General features: G+C 52.8%; 1 protein-coding gene across 3 annotated transcripts in view; it reads left to right on the top strand.

Moving 5' to 3' along the window:
• The first annotated feature begins 12,061 nt into the window (after positions 1-12,061).
• ABLIM3 (actin binding LIM protein family member 3) overlaps positions 12,062-25,550 on the top strand; it is a 53,488-nt gene continuing 39,999 nt past the window's right edge. Inside the window, exon 1 of one of the 3 annotated variants that reach the window (XM_064161813.1) lies at positions 12,062-12,466. In XM_064161813.1, the coding sequence (XP_064017883.1) occupies positions 12,454-12,466 (13 nt within the window). In that variant the 5' untranslated portion in view covers positions 12,062-12,453. The remainder of the gene's footprint in view (positions 12,467-25,550) is intronic. The other 2 variants (XM_064161814.1, XM_064161815.1) reach the window with 2 other exon arrangements.

Below are 25,550 nucleotides of genomic sequence, written 5' to 3'. Positions count from 1 at the left end.
AAAAGAAAAAAGGAAGTCAACCTAAACCTGACTTCGGTTGGGGGAAAACGCAAACAAACAAGATGAAACATTTTGTTTCAGGTCAAACGAGCTCCTCTTTCATGGATTGGGTCGTTTGATATGCATGGGGGACTTGTTTTGGCATTAGGCGGGGCGCTGCTTTCCTTTCCTCTTCCCCTGAAAGCCCACCCAGTCCAAGCACTGATTTTAGCAGAAGGAGTCATGGGACACTGGCAGGAGCAAGCAGGGTCAGCAGGGCCATTTCCTCATTCTTGCACATTCTGCTTTTGCTTTCACCCTCTGCAACTGGGCACAGAGTGCTGATAAGCACCTGCCTGTGCCATGCTGTCTCTGCAATCCTAAACCCTTCCGGCTACACACCAGTGCCTGCCTGTTTGAGTGGGGAGCAGGAGCATGAGCGAGAGGAGCCAGCACACCATAAACTTCCACTCCTCCCTTTGCATGCCCGAGACTGAGTGGCATTGGGACAGCATCTTTCCTGGTGCGCCGGCAGCCAGGGGCAGCAGGGAAAGGAGACAGTTCCTGCAGGGCTGCAGAAAACGGGAAGTGAAAGGGTTTTGCAACAAAATGAGGGTGGCAGGTCACTGAACTGCAGCCAGAGAGGGCTGGCTTTAATACACTTCTTTTCACTGATGACCCTCACGTAAGTCTTTTCTTCCACTTCCAAGACCATTATTAGTCTCCCTGTCCTGTGGAGCACACAGCGATCCCAAGCTGCTGCCTGCAGTGGGAAGTCTGCTCCATCCGGCACCTAAAGGGTTAAGCAGGCTCCGCTGCTGAACTAAGCTGAACTCAGCGCTTCGTTTTCAGAAATGCTGAGGCCTGCTCCTCTCCATTGTTTTCAGCCAGGGCTGGAGGAAGTAAGTGCTCTTGGAAAACACACCGTGTGTGTCAGCCGTGCCTGGGTGGGTCGGGAGGCTGGGACCACCCTTTGGCACATACCACGGCTGCCCCTCTGCAGGGAGCATCACAGGCTGCTGCTTCGAGGTCTCCTCCCTGGCACTGGGGTGTGAACTCTGAGTATCCTCCCTGCTCCTGCCTGCAGCTCTCCAAACATGACTGCTGAACACGACCACTGAACATGACGTTCAAAGGCGGCGGCGCCCAAGGGAGCCTCCAGACTGTGTGGAGACAGAGCCAGGGAAGCGGAGGCCACAGATAAGGTGTGGGAAGGAAGAAGGAAGAACCAGAGCCAGCCAGCAGAGCTTCAGAGTCTGAAGATTGCTGGAGCTCTTGACTAGCATTGTGTTGCTGAGAGGAGCCTTCTACTTTAGCCCTGTTCAAACATCTTGTTTTTTTTCCTGTTAGGCTTGCAGGAAGGTTTGGAGGTGTCAGGCAAAGCCCCACTGTAATATTCTATCTGCAGGTGTCTCAGAGATTTTGCTCCAGAGAGCTTAATGGTAGAAAAGCAGCAAGGAATAGCAGTTGCAAATGGACAGCCTCACGGTGGTGCCTCTCAAAGTTTGTTTGAGGTTTTTGATGATTGCATCCCTTCCTCAGCCATCCTGCCTGCAGTGGTCCTTGCTCCAGCGCACTTACCTCACTCAGACACCATCACCCAGGCACAGGGAGAGCTTCAGCACCTTGCAGCACCACCACTGCTTTGGCAGTGGTTGCAGAGAGGACAGAAGGAGCATCACAGCAGTTTTGAGACACAAGGGCTGCCAGGGAAAGCCCCTTTCAGCCTCTAGAACAGCTTCTTCCAAGGTTGCAGAGGCAGCCCAGACATTGCATCCTCTGCTAGATCTGAAGTAACAGCTCATGAAACTGCTGCACACCCTCAGGATACTCCTCCCAGCTCCCTCTGACTCCTGTCAGGTCTCTCCTGCTTGCACTAGGACAAGGTTCCAGGGATGAGGGGTGGAGTGCCAGGCTGTCTGCCCCACAGCAATTTCATCCTGCACAAGGACACCTGCACCCCAGCAGAGCGCACAAGGACACCCAAGGAAATATATCATCAGCTTCTGATGCTCCCACCTTGTCCTGTGTCCCCAGGCAGCCCAGCTGCAGGCCTATGACTCTCCCAGGATGGAACAGGGGTTGCTCCCCACATCACTTACAGCAGAGGAGACTTTCCCACCACCTTCTAACCATTGCCTTCCCTCAAGCTGTTGTGCTCCCTCTCCTCATCTCTCTCACTGCCATGAAGCCTAGCCCCACGCTGTATCTAGCCAGGATGGCCACCTACCCCAGCAATCAGCCCCCCAAGGGTGAACTCACAGCTAGTGGACAGATCCACCCAGTCTTCACAGCACTACCCCAGCAATCAGCCCCCCAAGGATGAACTCACAGCTAGTGGACAGATCCACCCAGTCTTCACAGCACTACCCCAGCAATCAGCCCCCCAAGGATGCACTCACAGCTAGTGGACAGATCCACCCAGTCTTCACAGCAGAAAAGGGTCCTCAGGTGATAGAAATGACTCATAGCCACCTGACCTCTCTTGGCCGATGGAAGCACTGCTGCAAAGAGGTCCCCCAAGCTCTACCCTTCCTGCCTCCCTTCCAGTCACTGCTTCTCTCTTTGGCCTCATCCCTACTCTTCTCCCAGTCTGGAAGTATCTCTGTCCAGCACTGGCTAGAACATTAAATGGCCTTAACCTTATCAATAATGCAGGAGGATTGATGGCAGGTAGCTTGTAGGCAGCTGCCAGCCTCTGAGGGGCACTGAGACCTCCCTGAGTATGGCCATGCAGGACCTAGGGTATGGATAAACACTTGCAGCCCACATTGGAATAGTGAGTTTGGGCAGGATCTGACTAGGAGCCCTCCTACCTTGCTGACCTCTCTGGACCTGGAGTGATTTGAAGGAGATCCTCTCTGCTGGCCTTCATGAGGTGGCTCCTCTCCAGAGAGAGGGGCACAGGGAGAGCACTGGCTGGACAAGGCTATGTACATGTGGCTGTCTCAGCCTGTGCCCTATGGCCTTGTATGTGCTGGAAAGGTTTTCCCACAGCCCTAGGTAACCCTCAGCTATCAGGCTGTGCTGGAGACAACAAAGGAAGGTCTCTGATGTGCCTCCTATGTTCTGGGGAGCTGTTGCTGAGCCCAGAGACTGCTGTTCCTGTCCAGTAAACTGAAAAGAGGTGGCACTGTGCCTTTCTTCACATTGCACCAGGGCTGCAAGACCAAGAGGAGTAACTGTGTGCTGGCTTCTTACAAGCTGCAGATTGGTCTAAGAGCCACATGGAGGATGTGCAGGGCCCATATTGGGACACCACAGCTGGCACTGGGCCACCCTTGTAGGCAGAGTGGAGATGTATGAGTGCATTAAGGTTATTCCATCTGGGAACTGGGGATACTCACATGGGAGGCTGGGGTGTGCCCCACAGGGACATGAAGCTCTGGGCACAGGGAGGGTTAGGAGCATAACCCTGCTCTGGGCTTGCTGCATTGACCAGCCATTAGGGCAACCTTCTGAGGGGTGCTCTGGTCTGCTGAGAAACTTCCATCACATCTCCAAAGCTGAGTTTGAGATGCAAATAAATCTTCAGCATGTAAATCTCGCTGCTCCTATAAGTATGCAGGCAGCAGGGTGTGATGGTGCATTCAGCTTCCCCTAGGAAGGGCAGAACTGCTGGGACTAGCAAGCCTCTGATGATCTTGTCCTGTGCCCAGTGTCACCTTGAGGGACGTCGTGCTGCTTTTCAGGCTCAGAGCATCCCCAGCAGCCCGAGAGCCTCACGGAAGAGCTCATTAGCTGAGAGCTACCAAGCCATCAGTGCACAGTGCAGCCAGGCTCTCTCCTCCTGCATATTAATTGCCAGAGCCATTAGATGGCAGCAACCACCACGCCACCAGCGTCCCGCTGCCCAGGCAAACCAGTGTTGATGATGGGGACTGGTGTGACAGGACGAAGAGTAATGACATTAAACTGAAAAACGGCAGATTTACAGTAGATAATAAGGAAGGAAATGTTTACATTGAGGGTGGTGAAACACTGGACCAGAGAAGGGATAATGTTCAAGGTCAGGTTGGAGAGGGCTCTGAGCAACCTGCTATAGTTAAAGATGCCTCTGGTCACTGCAGGGGGATTGGAAGAGATGGCCTTTGAAAATACCTTTCCAATCAAAAATATTCTGTGATGCTATAAACGTTGCAAAAATAGCCTTGAAGCCAAGCCCTAGCCTTGCTGCCTGCAGCACTGGGGCACCAGTAGCCTGCACCTCATCCGCAGGGTAGATCCTGGGATAGGGAAACAAACCTGGGATGAGGTGAGTGCTGTGGGACTGCAGAACTAGAACTGGGCTTGCAAAGAAAAGTGAGAGAAGGCTCCAAAACCAGGGGCTTGGCACCCCAAGCAGCAGTGACAGGCTCAGTGGGAACACAAGTGTGCCCTACCAGGTCTGGACATCTTCAGGAAAGATGACTCCTGCAAATCCATCTGCAGGGGACTGCTGTGAGCACACAGCTGGGAGCTACTCACTGGTTGCTGAGTTGCAAAAGCCAGCTTCCATGCACTGTGCTAATAAGCAGTCAGTGAAGCCACACTCATTTCCTGTGGTGCTTTCATTGTCTCTGCGTTAAAGACACCATGGGTCAGGTAACATGCGGGAAAGCCTGCGTGGGATGTGCAGCCAAGGTTCGTTCCGGTGCTGCACTGGCCAGAGCTGACTGAAAATCTGAAGGAAAAACTGCTCACAAACTGCTCCCCTTGGAGAGGTTTCCCCAGGAAATGTGTTTTATTTGGAAATATCTGGAGAAAATCAAACTTTCAAAATATTTCACCTTAACTTGTCAATTTCCCTGCATTCTTCCCTTCTAGTTTCTATTCCTTTATTACTTTCCCCTGCCTCTGCTTTTACCCTGCTCCTATTTTGCCATTGAAACAGAAATAAACAGGATGAGGAAGGAGAAAGAAAAATGACAAAGTGAGCACAACCTCTCAGATCTCCAATTTTTCATTTTTCAATTTCACTCAGAGCAGGAAAATGGCCACAAAACCACATTTCATTCATCTTTGGACTGCAAAGGTATAAAATCCCAACCGTGTATTACTTTTGCTTCTTGATAGGAGCTGCAAAGGGCTGAATAGCCATTTCCATCACCTAGAGCACCAAAAAGCCAATCCAGTGCTCCTTGCCCACTGCCCACCCAGCAGGTGTTGTTATGAACAGTGCCAACTGTGGAGCCTGAGCAAGGTCATGGTTCTATGAACCATCTAATTCACACAGCTCAAGCTCAAGCTTAACCATACAGTAAAGGAAATTAAAGAATCCTGCACCTAGGTCAAGGCAGTGCCAAGCACCAATCCAGGCTGGGCTGGAGAGAATCCCTGAGGAGAGAGACTTGGGGGTGCTGGCGGATGAGAAGCTCAACATGAGCCAGCAGTGTGCACTTGCAGCCCAGAAAGCCAACCAGAGCCTGGGCTGCATCAGGAGAAGTGTGTCCAGCAGGTCAAGGGAGGTGATTCTGCCCCTCTACTCTGCTCTGGTGAGACCCCACCTGCAGTACTGCATTCAGTTCTGGAGCTCCCATTACAAGAGGGATGTGGAGATGCTGGAGTGTGTCCAGAGAAGGGCCACGAGGATGCTCAGAGGGCTGCAGCAGCTCTGCTATGAGGACAGACTGAAGGAGTTGGGGCTGTTCAGTCTGCAGAAGAGGAGGCTCTGAGGTGACCTTCTTGTGGCCTTCCAGTATCTGAAGGGGCCTTACAAAAAAGCTGGGGAGGGACTTTTTAGGCTCTCAGGGAGTGACAGGACTAGGGGGAATGGAGCAAAACTGGAGGTGGGGAGATTCAGCCTGGCTGTGAGGAGGAAGTTGTTCAGCATGAAGTGGTGAGAGCCTGGAATGGGCTGCCCAGGGAGGTGGTTGAGCCCCCATGGCTGGAGGTGTTTAAGGCCAGGCTGGCTGAGGCTGTGGGCAGCCTGCTCTAGGGTAGGGTGTCCCTGGGCATGGCAGGGAGTTTGGAAGTGGCTGATCCTTGTGGTCCTTTCCAACCCTGACTGATTCTATGATTCTATATTTAAAGAAACCTTTTGATAATCTGGGGGGAAATCCACATTTTTAGCCTTTCTCTGAGAGAAAAAGAGAAAAATCTATTAAGATATTAATTGGTTTTGCTTATCTACATGGTTTCTTTGAAGCTCTTAATGATCCAAGCTGCTTGTAAAGGTGTTGGTCTTGATGCCATTTTCTTTTAGAAAGCAACAAAGCAGCTCAGGGAGGCTAAGCATCTCGTTTTGATATTTTCAGGGTGGAACATTCTGATTTTTTTCAACTTGCAAAGCTTTGCTGCTTTAATTTTTTGTACATGAAGCAGAGGCTGAAATCAGAATGAAAGCTTTCAGTTTAAGCTAATTAATCCAAACACTTTGATTCAGATCCCGTTGTGTTTTCTCAATTTTGTTCTCTGGGAATTTAAGTGTCTGCATTCCATTTTTAGATCAGGGACAAAACAAATCAAAAGCAAGAAACAACCAAATGAGATTTCCAAGAAAAACCATAACCTGCTGCTTACCCAGGGCTAGCCATTCTGTGGTGGTTTGTGTGCTTAGAAGTGTGAAAAAAAAGGAGAAGAAATTATCATTTCTTAATTACATCATTCAGTCTTCTTCTGACCTGCACAGGCAGCATGGTCCAGAGACTTGGCAGGAACTTTGCCACCAGCCCCTGGAGCATGGAGTGCCATGCTCTGGTCCAAAGGTCCCCCTCAGATTTTCCTGGGCTCACCTTGATGCTCAGTTTCCCCATTGAACAATAGCAGGTAATAAAACAAAGCCAAAGAAAACCAACAAAACCCAAGTTGTTGCGACGATGCCACTGCAGCAGTGAGAAAGCAGCAGCATTTGCCAAGGTGAAATAGCTCTTTCTGAGCAAGTGGTGCTGCCTGAGCAGCTCTGGGAAGACAGGAGGTGTGCCATCCAGTTCCCTTGAGCAGTGAGGTCCAAGGGCTGGGCTCCTGACAGGCAGTTTATGATGGGCAAGGCCATCCATTAATAACATCTAGGGATCCCTGACCTAATGGCTGATGGGAGGGAGGATGTTTCTTCCTTCCATCAGTCCTCACTGCTTCAGGGCAACTTAAAAGGGAAAACTAAAAATAAACCCAACTTCCGATGACCTTTAACGGGTTGAAACGTAGTTGGCAATGGGAAAGCAGGTCAGGGACCTCAGGGGCCAGAGCTGCAGCTGGTATATATCTCCCTCTGCATCACTTTGCTGGTGCTGCTCAGCAAGAGCTGCCAGCTGGCCTTTTTGGGGTGACTGTCCCCAGTGGGTCTCCACTTGCCCTGCAGCAGGGTTGGGAGAAGGAGCTGCACCCGTGTGGTGTGCAGAGACTCAGCCGCATGTGCAGAGGGGGAAATGAAGCAGCCCCATGCCTCAGGCAGTAGGTCTTGGTATTGCCCAGAAGCCTCAGCCTTGCTGCATGCCACAACAGTGCTCCTTGGCTTTTCTGGCACGCTGCTGCTGCAGAGGTCTGTGCAGGGACCTCAGCTCTCCTAAAGGGCTGGAGCATAAAAGACTTAGTTTTTAGGACAAAACCTGGATTCTAATGCCCTAGACCCTTTGCCATAGCTGACCCTTCCCTTAGATAGATCATCTTCTCCTGATGTCCTGATCTTTCAGGAGGGCAGGTGAAGGCCCAGCACTCCCAAATGCAGGGCAAGCTCTAGAGCTTCTGTTTTCATTCATCTGCTTTTCATTTGGGAACATTTGTTGCACCTGACCTAGGGAGTCAGTGCCTGCAATGGTAAGATGGATAATGTCAGAGGACCTGTAGCTCCTCCTGTGCACCGCATAGGCATCCCTTCCTGGCTTTCCAGGATGGCTGTGGTGCACACCAGCATTTCCTGGAGCAGATCCAGCTCACAACCATTCTCAACTGTCTGGGTATATTCGTTTCATCAAAACTATTTGCACAGCACTAAAATTAATGGCTGAAAATGTGTGTTTGCTTGGAAGTAATCTATCATTTGATTATCACTTTAATGCAGGCAGCCTGGGGAACATCTGCCTCTGCCCGTCTGCATCTCCTCCTGCCGACGTGGGGGATTGCTGGGAAGGGCTGTTGTGCTGCTCTGTAAACTGGAAGAAAGCCAAACCACTGGCAAATGACTTGGTGGTTGCTGTGACTGAGGAAGGGGAGTGAGGTCCTGTGCTGGATGGGGCACCAACTGTGCTGTCAGGTCCCACCACAGTCGTAGAGGCCCCTCTTAAAGCACCCACTGTTCAGTTTGCTGCCACTGATCCCAGCTGCTGTGTTTCCAAGGGACCCTGGAAAGTACTTCTGTCATCACTAGAAGAGTAAATATGGCTTTGCACTGGGGCACCAGGCAGCAGCATCTGATTGCTCCTGTCTTTGCCTCTGCCAGATCCCACCTTGCAAAGGGAGGCAGGGGACAAGAAAAATGGGTGGGGAACTGCCCAGCGAGGCAGAATTTCCTCCATCCCATGACAGCCCATGGGCTGTCTCCAGACCCCTTCGGCTCCTCTGCTGCCTCTTGGGAAGATTCTAGCCCTGAACTTACAGGCTTTTTTTGGAAAATGTCACCAGCTTCTGAGTCAGAGTCCTGCCTCTCTGCAGCCTGCCCAGCGCTTCATGCGAGGCATCGGGCTCTGCCGGGCTGGGGTCCCCACAGGCATCTCACTGCTCTTGCTTGGACTTAATCTTCTTGCTGAGAAAGGAGAGCTTTTTGGTGCCAGCACACATGCAAGGGGTCTGCCAGGAGCTGAGGCTGTCAGGGAAGTGTTCTGCCAGCTGATGCCTGTGGGACAGGCAAACACATTTGTGTTACAGCACCCCGGAGCAAGGGCTGCAGCTGGGATCTCTAGCCAAGGCACTTCCATTTTACCTGCAGCTGTGATTCACAGAGCCCAGTAGTGAAGGTTGTTCACCAGGATGACTACCAGTTGAAAGGGAAACAAAGTGGGTGGAAAGCCTGGGGCTCCTACACAGAGACCTCTGAGAGCTGTTCCATGTGGAATTCTACGCGTGTGTGCTTCAATCACATACGTATGTGTCTGTACCTAGGTGTGCTGGAATGGATGCCAGAGCTTGAAGTAAGCCAGAAATGCCAGAGCTGGGGCTGTTGATGAATCATCCACCCATACACTTTGGGGACAGAGATGCTAACAAAATCTGCTACCTCCCTGACTTCTCCTAAACCTGTCTCTCCTAGTCTTGAGATCTGCTCTTTGATATTTCCTTTGCATTCTCTTTGCTATTCTTCACATGGTGCTCAAGTCACGCAGGAGGAAAGAGGAATCCCCTTCCCTGGGCTTTTATCCAGGCATCCCACTCTACAGCAGTGGGATGGGGACTACTTTTCTGGCTGTAGGGGCCAACATCCCCTACTAGGGACAGTGATTGCTCACAGCATCATATGGAAACACGAAGCGGGGTGGCTTCCCGTGCCACCCATGGGAGAAGTGGTGAGCCTGATTTATTCTGGTTCCTGGTATTTGTATAGCTCAAGATACCTTCTGAGCCCAGCTCCTGATGATTCCACATGCAGCCACCAACGTCCCTCTCTTCTAGTAATCAGCCAGCCTGTGTTCAAGCCAAGCACTGGCAAAAAAAGAAACACAATTATCAACTGGGTGTAGGAAGTTTGGTTCAGCTGACTCTCTTTGGCATCTTATAAGGGCGCGGAGGCAGGAATAAGAAACCCATTGTCCAGGGAAGTAGTCAGTAAAACTCAGTGAATTTACCCCCACATCCCTTTTCCCTGAGTGATGCAGGGTCCTGCAGGCAGCAGCTTCCTCTGCACAGCCTGAGCTCCGTGGTGGTGCCGGGTACTGAAAGAAGCAGGCGCCTTATGGGAAATACACGCATCTAATAATTGCTGTGAAAGCCTGTGTTGCACTGCACAGATACAAAGGGATGAAAGCAGGCTGTGTGAACATCCTGACATTGCCTCGTTTCTGACTTCTTGTCTCAGGCATCACCCACACCCCTTTATGGCAGCTTTTTCATCCAGTTTCCTCAGCCAGTGGAAAGGAAATGGGATTTCCCAAACACCCTGGGACAGTGCTGATGGTGAGGGGCTCCAAACAGTGCCCTGCACCACGGGCCAGAAGCCAGGTATCAGCGTGGGAGCCACTGGCCAAGGTAGATGAATGCCAGGAATTTGCATAATTTGCTGTCAGCTCACAAGTGCTGAAACACCAAAATCCACGGCAGGGGCACCTAGTGCCCTGCCTACCTACCTTGCTGGCAGTGCCTGCTGCATCTGGCACAGCTCTGTGGTGCTGGGACCGTCTGTCTGAGAGAGAATGAAGGCGAAGACTTTCTGTGCTGGTGCCCTATGAGCTCCACCAAAGCAGCCCATCCTTCTCCACAGCCCTCTGCAATGCCAGCCTGTCTCCACTGGAAATTTCAAGTTGTTCTGAAGGCAGCAAGTTAACAACATTTGGAAACCAGGTCAGCGGAAGAAGCTTAATTAGCTCTCTGAACCGTGGGGACCAGCTCAGATGGTGTCTGCTTTATTGACTCCTTGAATGGGTGATATTGATACGAGAGACATGAGCTCTTGCCATGTCAGGGACCTGCATTGTCTGCCCAAAGAAAGGACACCCCACGTACTTCTCAGACACAAGGGAACTTTCACACAGGAGCATGGGACAGCCTGCACTGTCAGCAACACTGCTTTCCCCTTGCCTGTTCCACCCAGCCACTCAGGGGACCCCCTACCCCACTGGCTGATCCTGACGTTCCCACCTACTGAATGGTTCTTGGGAGGGGACAGAGATGAAGTGGAAGAGGCAGCAGGGCTTGCAGTGAGCTGGCTGTGTCACCCACAGCACGGGCATAGCTCACACGACCTGCTACCTGTACTGTCATGTCACCACAAACATCTGCTGCCACAAATAAAACAGTGAGAGAAAGGGAAAGCAAAAGGCCCTCTCCAGGCGGCATTCCAGCCCCAGGAACGGGAGAGATGCGGCGCCTGTCACATCGCATGAAAAAACCCTTTCATTAGTGGCAGGATCGTCGCTTGCCTCTTTGAATCACAGCTCAGCCTCTCAGGGGCTCTGCAGGCGAGGTGGGCACAGCCTTGTCTCTACTCACGGTCTGAGAGCAGCTCTGCTGGGTAAAAGCTTTATTCTGACAAATTAGCACCTCACGAACAAAACAAGGAGCTGGCGGCTTTGAAGCCCCTCCAGGAATCCTGATGCGCTTCCAGCAGAGGAGGTTCTTGCTGTTCGTGAGGGAAGAGCCCCCTCTTCATTCTGCAGTCAGGTGCCACGCAGACATCCACATCCCCTCCCCGCATGGGACTGTCAGGACAGCCAGGTATGGCCAGCCTGGACAGCTGTTGAAAGAGAACCTCGGCACTAGAGGAAATCCAGGTTTTCAGGATAAATTGTACCCCTCCCTGGCCACCCCTGTCCTGGGACAGTACTTCTTTGCGCACACAGGGCCAGGCTGGAGAGCAGGTGGTGCTGGAGTGGCAGCCGGTCCCACTCAGGGCTGGATGGCAGCAGCGTCAGGCTGGGTGGGAGCCCTGTTGCAAAGAGGGATCAGTCTGGGGATCCTGTTAGCTGCAGGCAGAGACGGAGACAGGGCTGAAAGCAAGGCAGTGAGTAGGTCACCAGGCAGGGCAGGGCTGAATCACTGAATCGTTTTGGTTGGAAAAGACATTTTACACTGTTGAGTCCAACCATTATCCAGAGCTGTTGCCCTGTGAAGACACGGGGCAGCAGGAAGGACGGGATAGTGCAGTGGGCAGGGCTGGACTGTGGGCAAGGCTGCAGGCATGGCAGGGTTGCACCCAGGGCAGTGGGCAGGTAGGGCAGAGTAGAACTGCAGGCAGAGCAGCAGGCAGGGCAAGGGGCAGGCAGGGCAGGGCAGCACAAGGCTGCGGGCAGGGCAGGGCAGCGGGCAGAGCTGCAGGCAGGGCAGCGGGCAGGCGGTGCCCAGCAGATGGCGGCGGTGCCGAGGCGGCGCATCCCGCAGCCTCCCCCGGGGCCGGGCCGCCGCCCCCCGCACTGCCCAGGGCCCTGCCCGGCGCTGCCCCGCACTGTCCGGTGCTGCCCCGCCCGGCGCGGTCCCCGCGGGTGGCCCGGTGGGGCGGGGCGCGGCGCTGCGCGGCCCCCGCCGCGGCTCCACACCCGCTATAAGAGGAGCGGCCGCGGCCGTGCTCCGCAGTGTATGGCCGCGCTGCGCTGGCCGGCTCTGCCGCCCCGCCGGGACCCTCCCCCGGGCCGGCCCCGGGTGTCCCTCCTGCCCGCCTCGCCCCCTCCCAGCCGTCGACACCCTTGACCTTGCCGTTCGGGGGCGAGAGCGGCGGCAGCCGGGGAGAGAGGGAGGAGTGCTGGGTCGCGGAGCTGCCTTGGGATGCGTTAGCCGGAGGATAGCACAGAAATATTTCTGCTAGGAAGGAGAGAGGCAACCTCCTCCCACTGCCGGGAGGCGGAAGAAAAAGAGGATTTAAAGAGCATCTTTGCCCCCATTGTTGAATGAGAAGGGCAGAGGAGGACCAGCAAGATGAGCACTAGCAGTAAGTATGGCTTTCCCTCGCATTCGCTATGGGGACGGGGCTGCTCTTGCACTATTTTAGCAGGGGGGGATTTGGAAAGAGAACATCACAGCAGGGTTGAGAACCAAACAGGATGATTTTTTAAATTTCTGCTATTGTTACTGTGTTGTCTGCCTTTTGCTTTCTGACAGCATCTTGCTTTGCTGGCCTTTTTTTTAATGTGGACTAAGCCATGGTGCTTGTCTCCACCGAGTACTTTTCTTGGCTTGTATTTCTGGGTTTGGAGGGCAGATCATGGACTAAAATGTCGATATGCAACATGGTGAGAGGGAGCCAGGAGCACTCTGACAGGCAGCAGACTCACTTGCTGATTGCACTGCCTGCATATAAATGGACACAGGGGGAACAGCCTGACTGGGAAGAGAGACCCAGAAACCAGTGACCTGAGCAAAGCACAGGTGCAGCACTGAAAAACATCTCCCTTGAGCAGCTAAGGATGTGGGTGTTTCTATTGTGCGTGTGAGACACGGAGCCTTTCATGCACTATGCATGAATTTCTAAAGAAGCAGAGCTTGGAAATGTGCTGCAGATGAGAGCTGGCACCTGGTACTAGTCTGCTTACTTCTGATTTCATGCCCTTGTTGTAAAGTCTGGAAAGATTGGTCGGGTTTGACCAAGTCACAATCAGTTTCTTTTTCCTGGCTGATATGATGTGTGACAGCTGCACCCACCTTGCCAGCACAGCTTTGATCCATTCCTTTAAAGGTGGTGAGCCCCCAGCTGACAGAGTTAATGCTGATGGCCACCTGAGGGTCTTCCTCCTGGGATAACAAGCCCTAGGAAGATGCCCTCCCTCCCGTGGGTCCTGGAGGCTATATGCAGAAAGGACTCCCCCAGACAGAAAACGGCAGGGCAGTGACTTCTCTGTGTGTTGAGGTTTCTCAATCCGAGAGCTTGGGGTGGTTCCCAAGCAAAACACCGTGAAAAATACCTTGGCACGCTGCAAGGCAACAGAACAGGTGATTCCAGCTCGGTTGGGCTGTGTCAGAGGCAAGAAAACTTTCCAGGTGCCCTCTGCATAAGCCACACCTGCAACAGGAGCTAGCCCCCTTCCCAGGGGAGTGGGGCTGGTAGTGCCCAGGTAGGAAACAATAGGGACTGATTCTTTCCGAGCCTGCTGATAACTGATGGCTGATAACAAAGGGTCCTCCCTCTGCCTCTCCGAGCGGTGGATTTGGGTCTGAAGCGGAGGGCTGGGATGGCACACGATGCTCACTGGGGTCAGTGACCAGAGTGGTCAGGTGGGACTGTTAATCTTCCTCTAAGCCGATTTTGACAAATGTGTGTTGGTTCCTTTTGGGATTCCTTGCCAGCTCTTAATAGCCAGCTTGGCTGCTGATAGTGATAAGAGCTGTTTATGGTACTGGTGTGCTATAACTATCTGATTGTGCTGCAAAACTCCTTTACCGAGTCCTCCCCCACACAGAGAGGGGTGCCAGCAAACCCAAACGTGCTGCCTGCCTGTTGCTCTGACATGACTCATGGGAGGAGGCCACTGGGCAGGCAGCAAGCATCGAGATGGAGCTAGGAGCCTCTTGGGAGGTGCTGCTGCCTTACTCTGTGACCTTGGGCACATTGCTCAGCCGTGCCTCAGCTTCTGGATTTGCCAGCAGCAGGCTGCCGCCATGGCTCTTGCCCAGCCCCTTGGATATCTTTACAGTCTTTGCCTAAATATTGCCTGAATATCACTTTCTAAGCAGTTCTGTGTTTTAGCAAAGGTTTGGGAACACTGGCAGTCACTTCCTGTGCTATGGGATGATTACCTATGGTCCCTCTGGGACCACACCTGCCAGAAGGACTGTGCACCCCTGCAAGGCAGAGGGCTCTGCTCTGCAGGGCTGCTAGATCTTTTTTTTTTCCCCAGTAGCCAAGGGGTTCAAAGTAGGTCTTGCTATACTCAAGTGCTGGCTCACATTTGTTCTTAGCCATGGAATGATCCTGTTCCAGCTGGTTTTGTGAGCCAGGCATGGGGTGCAGAGCCATCTCCTCTGTCAGCATGTTCTGTGACTACTGTGAATGCTGCCAAAAGCACTCTGTTCTTCCTGCTGCATCACCCAGCTCTGCACATCCTTACCCAGCCTGTATCTCTCGTGTCCGTGAGACATGCCTGCAAGGCAAAAAAGGAGCTCAGGAGCCTTGTGTCAGTGCCCTTTATTATGCCATCTCTGTTTCACCTCACTGGTGCTACCTGGCAGTGTCCTGCAATGTCTTTTGCAGCCCCTTTGCTAGCAGCCAGTGACCCAGAGGACCATGGTGTTTCTTGTTGGTCAGAGACTCCCCAGCTCTGCTTGCAGCTCTGCCTCCCAGGCATGGCCAGCTCTGCTGCTCTCTGATTATTTTTTTTAATCGTTGCTTGGTGTTGAGTGTTTTGGGTTCTTGCCCAGCCCATGTAGTGACTGAGAGCTCAGATGTGGTGGGATCCAGCCAGCAGGCTCAGCTACACTTCAGCCTCCTCAGCCTGGCCTCTCTTGTGGTACACAAGACTATGCCTGTGCAGATGTGAAGAGACAGGGAGACACAGGAGGAGGACAGATGATGAAGCCAAATTGTTCATGAAGTGATTTACAGATGTACCCGTAGCTGCAGGACCAAAATTTTGGGGCTGGCAAATCAATGAGATGTGCAGCTGAGGATAAAACAGCACCATCTGATCTGTGAATTCCCACCACTCCTTCCGTTTTAGCTGCTTCATTTTGATAGTTCTTCTATCCTGTCTGAAGCTGACGTGAAGCAGGAAACCTGGGGCTGTAGGCTGTGGCTGGCCCCAAGCCATGCTGTTGTACAAAACTCTCCATGAGGCCTCTGGGGAGCTCTGGGCAGGATTTGCTGGGCTGTGAAGGTGTACATCTGAAGATGCTTTGTGCACAGCACACAGGAGTTCTTGCCTGCCCTAGTGAGGGGAGAAGGGTTTGCTTTTCACTCTGTTGTGAGTCACAAGGTTAGAGGCCACTTGACAGAATCAACCAGGTTGGAAGAGACCTCCAAGATCATCCAGTCCAACCTAGCACCCAGCTCTGGCCAATCAACTAGACCATGGCACTAAGTGCCTCATCCAGGCTTTCCTTGAACACCTCCAGTGATGGCAACTCCACCACCTCCCTGGGCAGCCCATTCCAATGCCAATCACTCTCTCTGGGAAGAGCTTCCTCCTAACATTCAGGCTATACCTCCCCTGGAACAACTTGGGACTGTGTCCCTTTGTTCTGTTGCTGGTTGCCTGGGAGAAGAGACCAACCCCACCTGACTACAGCCTCCCTTCAGGTAGATGTAGATAACAATGAGGTCACCCCTGAGCCTCCTCTTCTCCAGGCTAAACAACCCCATGCGAGAGCATGACGCAGAGAAGCAGAAGCCATATGGAAATCTTGCCTTTAAGGTGAAGAGGAAAAGGCCCATGATCTTGGGTGTAAACTCATATCCCAAGGCTGCAGAGCCAACCAAGTGGCCCTGAGGGTGCAAGTGATGTGCTGGCCAGGAAGGTGGCCTCTTCTCCTGGCCTCATCAGGTGTGCAGTGAACATTTGGAGGACACAGTGTTGATATTTACAGTAGCTGTGCTATTTATACCTCCCACTCCAGTTAGCACTACTAATTGGTTGCAAATGGATTCATACATTCATAAACAGGTCTATCAGTGTTGCTCTGCATTTCCATTGTGGCTGGATCCTGTAATGCAAACCCTTACCCAAGAGAGCATCTCTTAAAATCACCCCTGGAAATCTATGTTCTCTGTTCAACCTCTCCCTCAGAAGCTGGCCTGGTGCAGAGATTTGAATGTGACCAATGCTGTGCTTTGTGCTCATTAAAAGGAAAAGGGCTGAGGCTGTCAATTGCTTCAGGAATTAAAGACTCTGAAATGTGTGAGTAATCCCATCAGCATTAAAGGTAGCCATCATTTTGGATGCTGCAGGTCCATGAAGTGAATATGATCTGCAAGTAGGAGTCACCCTGATGGGACCCATGGAGGGTGGTGTTTGCACGTTGTCTCTCTTTGTCCAGCTCTGTTGTGGTGGGAGAGTTGCTGCTGAAAGTCTTGGCACTGACCTTGTCAGGAGCAAGGTGCCCCTTGTTTAATGGACTCTGGTCTGAGCAAAGACATGCACAGCTCTTGGGGGACTCCTGTGCTGAAGCAGGTTTGGCAGGCTTCAGATCAGTGTTACTATGGATCATTGAAACTAGTTCACAAAGCAGAGATCTTCCAGACTCCTTTCTGTCTCCCTCAAGAGAGAGACCAGAATCTGTCCTCATGGCAAATTAATTCAGGGTAGAGGGAAGCAGGACCATCTATTTGCCATCCTCTTTCCTCTGTGCAGCTGACAGCCTGTTGGAGCACAGAGAGCTCTTGCAGAGGGTTTGGTATGTGAAGTGGAAAGTTTTCCCCAGACCACCCAAACCCCTGGCACCTCTCAGATTCCTGCTTGGAGGCTCCCTTAGTCTCAAAGCTGCAGAAGGAGACGTGAGAAGAGGCTGGCATTTGGGCAGAAGGGCTTCATGACAGATACTGATGAATGCAGCATATTTGCTTGGTTATTTCTGTCTTTCCTAAATCATGCTCCCAGTTACAGGATGATCCACTAAGCATAATTACCAGTAATCTCCAGGCACATGTGGTTACAAGGTGTTTACCAGCAAACTCTGTTAAGTCCCTGTGTAATTAAAAAGGAAGCACGTGGTGTTGCACGTCCCTGGGAGCTCCAGCTCTGCTCTGTACAGCTCATCAGGCAGGGTGATTCACAAGGTTTCCCCACCCAGCAGGGTAGGACCTGCTGAGGAGGACACGGTGTTTCTCCTGTGTTCAGAAGTGCAGTGAATCCGAGGAGATTAGCCTGTTGGTGTGATGAGAAGTGTTAGTCTTGCCAGTGAAGAGGCTCCAGTTTTGCAGGAGTGACACCAGCCAGTCCTGGGGGCTTATGGTACAAATGAGCCTTTTCAGTTGTAGCACTTGTAGGGATAAAACATATCCCCAGTGAGGGGGGACCCAGCAGAGTGAGGTGCTGACTAGAGCAGAAGCACTGTTGCATAGTCCCTGGGTGCTTGGTGAGAATGGCTTTGGCCAAATCCTTCTGCTCCTCATCCCTGCTACCCCAAGAGCTGCTGGACAGGCTCTTTGTGTACAGTGAGGAAAGAGGCAGAGCTCTGGCAAGTTATCAAGGAGGAGGTTTTTAGAAGGAAAGGGGATGGGTGCAGGTATGACAGAAGGAAGATGAGACACTGGTGCAAGCAAGACATAAAGCTGCCTCTTAGTGTGTTCTCTCCAAACCCAACTATGAATGTTACCTGGCATCCCTGTGTCCCCAAGGAGGGCTTTAGCACTGTTCTTGCAGAATTTGGGCACCAAGGCTTTCAACTTGGATCTTGGTCCTTTCAATTAAGCCCAAATCTGCTGCCACAGACAACTTGATAAAAATGGTGCCCTCTGTTCTCTGGACAGCCTAGCAAAGGGACAATCATCTGTTGCATTTGCTTCAGTGCTAAGAACGTTCAGAGCCCAGGCAGCTTCTCCCTAGCCTCAGGTTGGTGGATAGATTCTCACCAAGCATTTTTTGGGCTCTCCTGCAAACCATTTTTATTGGCAGCCTGTCCTTTGAAGAGCAGAAGCTGTGGGAAGTGGCCCTGCAGGCCAGTGAAGTGCATGCTGTAAAGTCAGTTGAAGCAATTGAATTATCTCAAGGGCCTACCATGCTCTTATAAATAGCAAATTTTCTAGTGACAAAGTGGTGATTGGTTTTTTAGCCAGATAACCATCAGTGATGCTAGCAGGCTCTGTTATTGACAGACTATCCTGTTAGCAGCAAGCAGCCCATGTGGCTCAGCCTTTGCTCTCTGCAGAGTTGTGGAGGAGTGAAAGTAAACCCACCAAGTTCTTGGCAGACCCATCATGGTGCCATAACAAAGTGGTTGGAACACCTCAATTGGATGTTTTTAGACTAAATACATCAGTGCACCACCTCCTGGGGGGAAACTGGTGATGGCAAGGAGCGAGCTTTGCAGGATGAAAGGGAGCTTGAGTGTGACCAAAGTAGCTATAGGGGAGGCAGAGGTTGAATCCACATGTTTCAGGCACAGAATGCTTGGCTGTGAGCAGTTCAGGACCAGTGTGGCAGGCTGTCTCACAGCCTGCAGCAGGGGAGGTGGTTCTTGCTCAGAGGACACCTAGGCTGTTCCACGTCCTCCTGTGCCCAGCATCTCTGTGTGTGATTGATTGCACTGATGCACAATCCTGATGAATGTGCTTTGCTTTCTAGAAAGGTCTGTCTGAAGCCAAGCAGGACCGAACCAATGTAGTGTGGCAGCAAACTCAGATGCACAGCTCTCATTTATTTGCTGGTGGCTCAGCTTGTTGGTAGGCAACAGTTTATACAGGTATTTTTCAGTTCAGGTGTAGTCTTCTGAATGCTTTATCAGCATCAGCCATGAGCCCTGGCCTGGGAATTGATGTGCCTTCTCTGCTGCCTGAGGCAGAGATTTAAAATAAAGGAGCTGGTACTATAGTTTCCTTTGTGTAATCTGTCTGACCTTCCTTTCTTCTTACCCTTTCTATCCTAGAAAGGTCCTCTGAGCCCCAAGCATCCCTCCTCCTTCTGTTAATAGACATTTCCCTCTGCTTCTATCTTGTTTCTGAGACTTGGAAGACTGGGAAAGTCCTTGAGTGAAGGTTTCTCTGAGGAATGGGACAGAGTAAGTAGGGAGGATGTCCTGGAGTCTGAAACTATCCTGTTTGCTTCTGTATACTTTCTTGGCAACGTGTGGCATGTTTTGGAGAGCACCACACTGCTGTGGGTCAGGAAGGGCTTTGCTGGCACAATGCCAGCCCTGGGAGCTCCTCACCCCAGCTTAGTCCATGGCAGTCTGAATTTGAGTTTTGGGGTTTGACTTGTTCTCATGGCAGTGAGTTACATCTGTTTCTCAGATACATGCAGCCAGCCTGTGGTCTGCTGCTGGACAAGACAAATGTAGCCTGGATCATGCTCCAAAGTGCGAGCTCCCAAAGTGCCAGGCTCCACAGTTCAGTACCCCTCTCAAAGTCACTCATAGCATCTCACTTGTGAAAGCATGTTGCAAGGCCCTGCAGGTTCTTCCCAGCACCTGTGGTTTGTACTAGCTGATCCCCAAAGATCTTGGCTACTGTTCTGCTGACATCCATCTTGCTGCCAGCTCTGGGGACCGTTTTGTGCAGAGGCTTCCTGGGGAGGACTACTCAGCCCAGGGACACTTGCCAGCAAAGGGGAGCTATTTTGAAAGCAGCTGTGGGACTGGGTGGGTTTTTCCCTAGCTCAGAAGCACTTGTTGGGACATGTTGAATGCCCTGGTGGGGATCTCCCAATCACAGCTGCTCCTCTGCCTGGATTTTTAGTGGAGCAAGGGAGAACCCCAGCAGGGTGGCTGGCTAAGGGTGGCTGTTTCACTTACCTGATCAGGGACTTCTCTGCTAAAAGGTTTAGAAGAGGAGGAGGGAAAGGTGCTGTGTTTCACCCCATCTCTGTTGCTCATCAGGAGCTGTAGCCCACCCAAGCCCCAGAGCTGTCTGAGAGGGGCAGCTGCCTCCCCTCAGCAGTCCCTCACAAAAAAGAAGGGGCTTCCTTTCCCTGGCCCCAAGGCAGGCTTGGACCAGGGTTTGTCTGTCAGCCCCTGCTGCCCTGCCTGTCTCATGCTGCACTTCCTGGGTTAAACCTCTGCCTGGCTTTGCTACAGTGGTGCCCAGGTGGAACAGTGGGTGGCTTTTGCAGCAGGCTGGTGTGGCTACAAGGTCTGCATCAGCTGGGGTGCCTGTGTGTGACTGCATGAGCAGATTGGTCTCTGGGCTGCCAGTGAAGACCTACAGCAGGTCCCCGTGGTTTGTGCTTGTTCTGTGAAATGGAGGTCAATGGTCAGGTGCTGAGTACTGCAGAGGCATAGAAAGGCTCTCTTGCATGGCCCAAAGAAACAGGGTCTGGGGCAGACAAAGGTTTCAGAGCCCCTTTGAAGGTGATGCAGACCCCACTTGCTCTCAGCAGCCCAACTCAAATGCAGTCCACGCAGGGCAGCAACCTGGGCAGTGGCCTGGGACCCAAGTCCGGACAGCAGCTCAGCACTGGCTTCTCTGCTATCTGAGCAGGCAGATCTGCTATGGACTTTCCCTCTCTGCTCTGTCACAGCTGTCCTCTGTGTGATGGAGCACAGGCTGCCCTGTCCTCACTCACACAGCATCTCGCCTGCTCTCTGATCACAACACGTTGCTGCTCCCTGCAAACCCATCCTTCTGTGCACCTCAGCAGCCTTGTGCTGTGCCAGGGCCATGAGGTGTCCATCTCTGCCACCCTGCTTCCCCTTTCTGCAGCATCAGCTCGCAGTCCTTTGAGGATGAAGAAGGTGAAGCAAGGTTGAGATGAGCTCCCTCTAACCTTCTACATGCTATAAATAGCTGCATCACCCAAGCATCGTCTGGGAGTGCTGTGACCAAGTTCAGGCTCCTGGCGCTTGGGTGGCAGACGCACCCAGCCCTTGGAGAGGAGGGTTCCCCGCGGGTCCCGCCGGTGACACGTGTCACCGCATTAGCGCTCCGCGGGACACCTCTCAGGTTATGCACAGCTTAATCCCAGCTGGCAACCGCCGAGGCTGGTGTCCTGCGGCTGGGTCAGTGTGCCCCTGCCTGACTGGCAGCGCCAGACAGACAGCTGGCACCAGGGAGCCTGCCCCTGTGGGAGAGCTGTAGCAGCCTGCCTTTGGTTCCTGCCAGGCTGTGCTGGGGTGCAGGTGGCGTGGGTGGGCCAAGGCGAGGGAGTCCAGGCAGACCTTTGGGAGGGAAGGGGAAGGCAGCGCTTCTGTAGGGAATAACCAGATCAAGGAGAAAAATGTGGGCTTTGTGTTGCTGGGGTGCGTTGCCATGAATGCTTCCTCACTCCTGCCATCCAGGCTGGGCTGTGTTGATCAGGAAGACCTTAGTGTTCTCTGTCTATTCTGACTGTCACCAGAGATTTGGTTCTTGGGGCAGGCTGTACCTTTGAAGTGAGTTTTGCTGGCAGCACCAGCATATCCCTCACTTCTTGACTATTAACCAGCATGGGGGCTGAACACTACAGCAGTTTACATGTGCATGGCTATGCAGGGAGAAACACAACCATCTTCTCAGCAAGGAAATTCTCCTTCAGCTGGTAGCAGATGCTAAGGCACGAAGCTGGATGATCCCCAGCTCAGAGCCTTTTATTCAGTGAGCAAACCCATCCCTTCATACTCCCACAGATGCTACTGGAGAGGACTTGCACTGCTACCCCACCATCTGGCCTAACAGCCTTCTTGGGAGAGCACTGGGTTTTGTCTCATCCTTCTCCTCTAAGATGGGACATGCCTCTCAGTGCTGCCCGGGGCGAGCTGGCCAGAGAGAGCTGAGGGACAAAGCGTGGATGTTCTCCCCTCCCCTGCTTTTGAGAAGTCACTGCCTGTGTGGTGAGTTATGCGGTGATGATGGCTCGTGATGGGCTACATATAAACCCCCTCGCATCCCTGAGGATGCTACCAGTTGAGAGCTCTTATGGCATTTTAAAAATAGCCAGAGAGGGGGAGAGGATGAGAAGATGGATAGGTAGGTGGATCCCTAATAAGGAGAGAAGAGGAAACAGCTAAAGGGGGAATGGAAAGACTTTAGTGAACGGCATGCGAGTGATTGCTGAGGGAGGGAGCGGTGTGGTCATGCTGAGCTGCATGCCCAGCAGGAATGGGAAACCCTATAAAAAGCCTGACTGAGAGATATGTTACTTGCACGTGCTGAACGTCATCTTGGGCTGTGACTCCTGTGGGAGCTCACTGTGTTCTAAAAGTAGCCTTTAAAAGTAATCTATGACTTGGATGTCTGGGCTGGGCTGGCTGCTGCAGCTCTTCTGTGATTCCCCCAAGCAGCTCCAGGCTCATCTCTGCTGCTTCCCTGCTCTGAGGTTCAGGCTGATGGATGAGGTTGGTCCTGGCTCTGGCTTTCCCCAAGGTGGCCTTTCCCACCTGGGCTGTGCTCCAAGAAAGATGCTGAGAGCTGTCTCACTGCTCTGTCTTCTGGCTTTCTGCTGCCTGGCAGCTTGCAGACCCCAGAGGCGAGATCTGGTCGGGGGGGGGGGGGGGGGTCTGGGGCACAGTTCTCCAATGCCTGGCTGGAGCAGTGGTCCCAGAGCTAGTGGCAGGATGTCCCTTCAGTGGGACAGCCCTGCTCAGCCTTGCATCCCTGCCACAACAGTGTCTCCTTGTTCGCAGGAAGTGGCTCCAGGCTCTTTCCCGTGCTTGTAGCAGCAATTCCCATCACTCAGGGAAGATTGTACAGAATGTCTCTAAGAAATGCTAATTGCTTTGGCTTGTGCTTGGTACAGCAGAGCCACTGGGCACCCAGAGACCTTAGTCAGTGTAGAGGTCTGCCAGGCCCTTTTCTTTCCCCTAGAGAGTTGCTGGAGCTCTGCTGTGGCTGTTGCTGATCCCCACCTCTCTGGGCCCCGGCTGAGCTGTAGGCTGGCACCCAAGCTGGTCCAGATGTGGTCCCAAATACCCGATGGCACCAGGCATGATGCATTCTCATCGAGGTGTGGCAGTCCTGGGGTGAAGCACCCCAAGTGCAGTGCCCAGCAGGCACAGCATGGGGTCAGGTGCACCACTGGTGCTGGAGGGACAGAAGAGTTTCCCATCCTGGGGGGAGAGGATGAAGCTTGTGCTGTGGCAGAAGCCATCAGCACTGCTCTGCCATCTGTCTTACTGGACCTCTCAGCTGCTGCTGCCCACTCCTGCTCTGCCACTGACTGTTGAAGCTCCACGCAGCTAAGCTCCCTTGGTGTAGGCTGCTGGGGAGCATTCCTTGCCTTTGCCCCTGCTCAAACTGCAGGGGAAAAAGTGCTGCTAACAAGACTCTACTGTCAGACTTGCCAGCCTGTCACATTCAGGCTATCTCCCTCTTGGTTGCTTGCTTGTCTTTTTCTTCCTCATCAGCTAGGCAGATACCCAGGGAAGTAGGAGCTGGTGAGTCCTGCCCAGCTCCAGGCTGGGGAATGGCAAAGCAGGAGAGCATGGGCTGCCTGGTGCTTGCACTGGCCTCTTGAAAAGGGTAGCTGCTCATCTGTGTGCTGATCTGAGGATCTCACTGCATTTCTCAAGCTCACAGCTTTTTTTAGTGCTGTAGCATGGGAACTGCAGTCCAAGCACAGCTAACCTCTGAGTGCTGAGGTCTCTACCCTACCTACTTTCCCAATCCTCAGGCAGCCCCCAGTCTCGGGAGGGTGAAGAGGTGCCTTTGTCAGTGGCTGGCCTCTGCTGACTCTGAAGAGCTTCTTGCCTCGTCCGAAATAACTTCTGGAGGAGCAATGGGTGGTTCTGAGTCAGCAGCACGGATGGTCCTTGCTGACAAGTGCCTGTTGCCCTCCCCAAGGCACAGGTAACCCCAGTCCCTGCTTGCACCTTGCCTGCCCTTTGCTGGGATGTGTGAGAGCATCCTGTGGGCATGTGGCTTGTCCGGAGGTCATCTGCGGCTGCCCCAGCTCCCTGCTTGGCTGGTCAGATGGCATAAAGGGTCTGGTTTGGCAAGTAATTCTGCTCCTTGGCAGGCAGGTTTTGTCTCCTCTAAGCCAAAAGCATGCACAACAAAGCACACGTTCATTTTCCCCTGTTGAAAGAGGACTTGTTCCCTGGAAATTGCCAGCTCTGCCGGGCCTCTTGATTGCCTGTTAATTGTCACTAATGAGGAGCTGGGAGATGTGGCCCTCAAAGGCTATGGGGGACAGACCATCACTTTGGCTGGGAAGGGACATCTCGGCAGTGAAATGAGCAGCGCCCTCGGGACGGCTGAGCTGATCTGCATGACTGGGTTTGTCACCAGAGAATGCCCCAATTCCTGTGCCAACGGCACGGGGCAGCAGTGCTTAGCACCGGCTACAGAACAGAGTGTGGAGGGTTAAGAGGATCTCTGGTGCTTACTGTACACAGATGGATTTATTTAGGTATATATAGCCGGGAGGTGGGATGGGGAGGGCTGAGCCCACCCTGTCCGGGTGGGAGGGTTAAATCTCTGTTCCTGGCCCATGTCGGAAGCACAGGGCTGCAGAGCAGCAGGACCCGATGCCAGGGCTTGGCTGTTCGCCTCTAGGCTGATGGTTGAAGGCTGTTTTTTCCCTGACTCGATGAAAGGCACCAAAGGCTTTTAGCAGGAGACAGCCTTGTCTGCCTGCCCGCCGCTTCCTGCGCTGGCAGCCCCCCTGCGTTTGAAGTCGGGATTCTGGGCATACAGGAGCCAAGGAGCAAGCGAATGTGGGAAGGAGGAGGGGAGTGGATTACGTCTGTGCTGAAGCCCCTGCTCGTGGGCTTTTATTGTTCTAGATATGCCTTGTTCTGCCGAGCCCCTCACTGTCCCCAGTCCAGTTTGTTCTTGCCAAGCACTGAGTCCTGCTTGGCACCTTTTGGCCCTATGGCTGGGCCATTCCACGGCGTGCCTGTGGAGGCTCAAGGTGCGGCTGGAGGAACACTAAGCCCTCTGTAGACCCTGTAATGCTGTATGAGTGGCAGTGCAGAGCTCTGCTGAGCCAGCCCAGAGCCACGTCAGACAGGTACTGCTGCATACAGCAGCAGCTTTCCAGGTGCCCACTGCCTGTTGCCCAGCTCCAGCTGCTCCTGCAGCATCTCCATTGGTTACTTCAGTGGTTTCTCTCATCTCCTCTTTGCTAAAATGGCTGAGTTGCTTCACTCGATGCTCCCAGGAGTTTTTCTCCTGTTCCTGCCAGGCTTTTATGTACAGCTAGCCCCACTGGCCACCTCCTGCTTGTACCACCTAGGTCCCCACTCCATCCCCTTGATCAGTGGGCTGAGACGCTCGCTGCCTGCCTGCCTGCCTGCAAGAGGCTGTTGCTGTGTTGATGGTGGCTCAGCAGAGGGGGAGCTTCCCTTTGGGGTTTGTTATTTCATTAGAATAAACAGCCAAGTGGGATGTTATTTTCCATTCCAGCTGAGAGGGGTTGTAGTTGCTGCTTTTTGACCCAAACCCTGGTATCTGTTTAATACTCTGCCTTTAATGAAGTGGGATGGAGACGTGAGAGTGGAGTGTGCTTTGGCAG

The sequence above is a fragment of the Pogoniulus pusillus genome, chromosome 22 (genome assembly GCF_015220805.1).
Source record: "Pogoniulus pusillus isolate bPogPus1 chromosome 22, bPogPus1.pri, whole genome shotgun sequence".
Classification (NCBI taxonomy): domain Eukaryota; kingdom Metazoa; phylum Chordata; class Aves; order Piciformes; family Lybiidae; genus Pogoniulus; species Pogoniulus pusillus.
Note: the sequence above shows the minus strand (reverse complement) of the source record. Positions and strands in the feature narration are given on the sequence as shown.